Source organism: Cajanus cajan, chromosome 6 (genome assembly GCF_000230855.2).
Source record: "Cajanus cajan strain Asha chromosome 6, NIPB_CcT2T_4, whole genome shotgun sequence".
NCBI lineage: Eukaryota > Viridiplantae > Streptophyta > Magnoliopsida > Fabales > Fabaceae > Cajanus > Cajanus cajan.
Window position 1 is genome coordinate 45772585 of NC_138522.1, and position 4412 is coordinate 45776996.

The 4412-nt window shown below is 36.6% G+C and overlaps 1 protein-coding gene across 3 annotated transcripts; it reads right to left on the reverse strand.

Moving 5' to 3' along the window:
• Positions 1-111: 111 nt before the first annotated feature.
• Positions 112-3764, reverse strand: LOC109796193 (guanylate kinase 2). 3 transcript variants are annotated; one of them, XM_029270958.2, is made up of 11 exons: positions 3677-3764; positions 3010-3051; positions 2754-2861; positions 2556-2629; positions 2355-2481; positions 1852-2214; positions 1278-1399; positions 1061-1196; positions 926-971; positions 729-834; positions 112-657 (listed from the first exon to the last, which is right to left on the reverse strand). In XM_029270958.2, exons 2-11 carry the CDS (start codon positions 3010-3012, stop codon positions 537-539), a joined length of 1206 nt encoding a protein of 401 aa, XP_029126791.1. In that variant the 5' UTR covers positions 3013-3051; positions 3677-3764; the 3' UTR covers positions 112-536. The 3 variants fall into 3 exon arrangements, with proteins under 3 accessions (XP_029126791.1, XP_029126790.1, XP_020211453.1); XM_029270957.2 differs by lacking the exon at positions 3677-3764 and adding an exon at positions 3504-3659; XM_020355864.3 differs by lacking the exon at positions 3677-3764 and adding an exon at positions 3504-3657 and having other exon boundaries at positions 112-654.
• Positions 3765-4412: the final 648 nt, after the last annotated feature.

Genomic DNA, 4412 nt, shown 5'->3' on the forward strand with positions numbered 1-4412 from the left:
GTTAGAGGTTGGATCACTAAGGGTGTTAAATGGGGGAACCCTCCTTAGTTGAATATGTGGTTGCCAAAAGAAGTGGATGTTAACATAACAAACGCTATAATGTAACTGATGGAATCTAAAAAGCACGATCATGACATAAAACATTTATCCAACAAATTTAATGTGTAGAACGTATGGCTTGAATCAATGAATAGCCATGCCTAGTCTAATACCTAATGTCTAACAGACATCTTTGAAGTGCTCTTGTTGTTGGGCCCCCTTGGTATTTCCCATAACACATCAGATCTTGGGGTGGGGAAAATAGAGAGACTTCAACAACCATATTTTGCCTTCCTTGACATGCAACAACACAAATAATCTCATTGCCTATGTAGGGAATTATAATTGAGAGATTGCCAACACCCCTCAAGTCAATTTCAACAGTTATAACAATCAAAGAACGCCACAAGGGTAAAAAATGTTTTAAGACTTGAATCTAATGCCTTATCACGTGTCCCAATTTCATGTGTATGATACCAAGTTAGTTTCGTTGAATGTTAGCTAAGCTGGTCTATCCCGTTCAAGCCGTTCGAAAACGAGCCAATGGTTTGGAAATTTAGCCCTCTAGTCCGTCCAGGTGCACCCCCTTTTAGTGAGGAAACATCCAAGATGATCCTGCTAACAAAAATTCAACGTCAGTATGATAACCTTTGATGGTGTGGAATAAGTTACGTGTTCTGAAAGCTTACAAATTCTTTGATTCCTTCTCTCCTGAGGAGATGCAGTTTATGATGATTTTGTTTTCAATTTTTGACACTGAATGGTCCATTGGTAGATCAATCTCTCTATTATGGCCTGTTGGATTAACAGATTAAACACATCAATTTAGCTTCATGGTTTTATAATTGTGAAACTACACATCAAGTTCTATTAAGAAAATTCTTACCTGATTTAGGTGGAGCAGTGACAAAACCATCAAGTCCCAATAGTTTCTGCACCAATGGATACTTTGTATCAGGATGATTAATGGTTAAAAAACATCTCAAAGATTCTGGAGGCTTTTCCTTCAGAAACACCATACCTTAAGACTCTCATAGCACTCCTCAAGTTTGTCATTGTATAGGATGAAATCAAATACGTGAGAAGATTCCCCTTGCTCAATCTCAGCCTTGGCGTTATTTAGTCGCTTCAGGATCTGTTCCTCAGTCTCGGTACCTCTGATTTCAAAGCAGAGTTTAACCCAAAATTGTGGCCTGCTTGAGAAATAAAAATGCATCACTAAGGAGCAAACAACTTACCGGTCACGAAGGCGCTTCTCCAGTTCCTCCATTGACGGGGGACAGATAAAGATGAATATGGCTTCAAGAGAACTAGCCCTCACAGATCTTGCCCCTTGAACATCAATATCGAGAATACATCTCTGAATCAATTGAAAAAAAAAAATCATTATCTCAGGTAAGAGAAGTAAAAAATAATATCTGAAGGAAGGCAATCTCACAATGTTGAAATAATCAAATAATATTACACCCATAATAATCAAACAGAAAATTTAATTTCATTACCAACAAGAGACAGAGTACAATACATTGCATTTTATGTATTGTAAAGTCTTGATTCTGATTCTCACAAGAGTAAGGATATTTTATAAATGTCATCGAGATTTGAAGAGAAAAAAAAAATGACAAAAGCCATTTATAAATAAAACTTTAAGAAAAAAACATAATAACTAATTTAAAACCTTTGGTTGAAATCAGGACAAATAAGAGCAAGGCTCCTTTGCACAAAGATTGATTTGGATAATAAAGCCTGCAATTTCATGTTCTAAATACCAAAGCTTCCAATAAAATTAATAATAAACCAGAAGCAACTTACTTTCCCTGCATCTGCAACCTGTTCAACAGCCTCAACACTAGTTCCATACAGATTACCATGGACTAAAGCAAACTCAAGAAACTTTCCCTCCTTGATCTCTTTCTCCATTATACTCTTCTCTGTAAAATGGTAATGGACACCATCTTTTTCCATTCCTCTCGGGGCACGCGTGGTGTGGCTTACAGAAAAACCAAACATAGATGGGAATTCCTTCATGAGCATTGATATCAATGTTCCTTTACCCACTCCAGAAGGACCACTAATAACAACAGGCTTCTCAGCATTGCCTATCACACCTTTACTCCAGGCAACCACCTCAGTCCCCAAAGATTTTTGCTGCTGCCTAACATATTCGGTGTCAACCTGCCAATATTGAGAAAATGAGACATTTACCATCTGTTAGGCATTTGCTAGAAATCTAACGTTGTTACAGAGTTTCCATGCATTAATATTCTTTCATTATTATATGAATAGACTGAGGATTGCATCCGTAAAGCACCAACCTCCAGGAACCATATTTGATCATCTGACTTGGAACCCTTCTTAAGAATTAGTATTCTGTCTTCCAAAGGCACTGCTGAGAGGCCTTTGCATGACGTGGGTTTGGTGCCCCTCACAGTGGGACGAACCCTGAAATTTCAAACAGATATCAGCAACAAAAGCCTGAGAGAAGCAGCTACGAAGCTGAGAAAACTTAAACTGACCATTCTCCAAGACTAGGGTCAAAAATTTGAACTTCAATGGACAAAGTTCCATCATCAGATCCACCAATGACATACTGTCAAAAAAATGGAGGCTCACTTTTTGCTTTATGCAGAAAAATTGGCTAGGGACCAATTTAATTACCAGTGACAACATACATAGAGATTATCTTCGTTTCATAGCATATTGCATATACTCACCGTCTTATCACCAACCGTAGCAGTTGTTTTGCAAGTTCCGTTTTTCAATTCCAGGCCATTCAGAGCCCCACCCTGAATGTCATCAACAAGCAATGCCGGTGCTTCTCCCTAGTGATCACAACCAACGATAGATTATCACTTTGATCCATATTTGAACATCATAATCTATTTACATTCCACTTGAAACTAGACAGTATTACAAACTTTAACCACCATCCAAATCCTGAATGAAATAGCAGGAAAAAGGGATGCTCACCATAGAGAAATCTGTGCCCAAAATCCTGGTTTAAGATAAGCCCTGAACCCAAAAACATAAACAGATGAATACCACATCAATCACCAAGGGATCTAACAATATGCGCAGAATTCCATTGTAAAGAAAACAGAGTCCAGAAAATCCATTGAGATTAGAAGACATTTACAAGCTGTGGAATAAAAAACAACAGCCAAAATATGCAAATGAGATTTAAATAGAGATAAGCCCCTATTTCATCAACTTCCACGAATACATGACAACAATTGACAGGCTTTTCTTTCTCAAAAGCTGTCTCTGTCCGACTCTGATCCCTCACCATGAAAATTTGGAGACAAAAAAAATATTTTTTTTAAAAGAAAAACCATTAAGAATTTCCAGCAGGTAGAAGAAAACCCAGTTAAAAATTAGAAAGAAGAAAAGAAAAGTTTAGAAAGCGGAGGCAATCAGAAGAAGGGGAAGAAAAGGCAGATCGCAATGCGAGAAAATGGGAATACCTCGGAAGAGGAAGAGGATAAAAGATGTGTGAGAGAATGGAAGGGTGATGTGATGCAGAGAGAGGAAGATGGGAGAAAACGTTGGGAAGGTTTTCATATTTGTAGGCGCAAAGCAAAAGGAAAAGGAAATAGGGGCGGCTTTGGATTACGAGGCAAGCAGGGACAGGGAGGACCTGTTTTTCGTTTTCTTCTGCGCTGCTTATGAGAACCTTCTTCTTTTTTGTTTCTTTTTTCATTTTGGAAATCCATTATTTTATCCCTTCTCTTTTTCTCTGCCTTTCTCTCCTCACAACAATACAATAACTTTTTCTCCCTCACTAATATTTTCACTTACCACACAATTTTCTATTCCATCTCACGCTATTATAAAATTACCTGAAAAAAAACATCTTCTACATTATTTACTAGAGTAGCACGATTTATTATTTAAGCTCAGAATTTAATTTTCAAAAAATTGAATTTTGGTCGTTCTGCTTTTCTTTGTCATATGTTAATTTTGTATCTGGAATGGTACGGATCATTTCAGATACAAAATTAACACATGACGAGTGGAAACAGAACGGACTGTTTTGATTTCAGAACGAACCGTTCTGTTTTCAGAACGAATCGTTCTGTTTTCAGAATGGACCGTTCAAGATATAAAATTAACACATTACCTAAATCCAAAATGTAAAATATATATATATATATATAACGCTGCTCAGAATTTGATTTCTCGATAACTAAATTCTGAGCTTGAACAGTGAACTGTGCTACTCTTGTAAATAATGTGTAACAGGTTCTCTTTGGGTAATTTTTTTTAAAAAAAATTATATTTGTGTAAAAAATTCAATTATGCAAAAGTGTGGAATGATAAATCAAACCTCATCAGATATTTCCAATATCATCATTTAAACTGATACATAAATA

Excerpts from the sequence above, each read along its gene's own strand:
- LOC109796193 (XM_029270958.2), bottom strand. Across the intron at positions 2,215-2,354 it reads ATCAAATATGGTTCCTGGAG|GTTGACACCGAATATGTTAG; the intron begins GTTGGTGCTTTA and ends CAATATTGGCAG. Across the intron at positions 835-925 it reads CACTGCTCCACCTAAATCAG|GCCATAATAGAGAGATTGAT; the intron begins GTAAGAATTTTC and ends TTAATCCAACAG.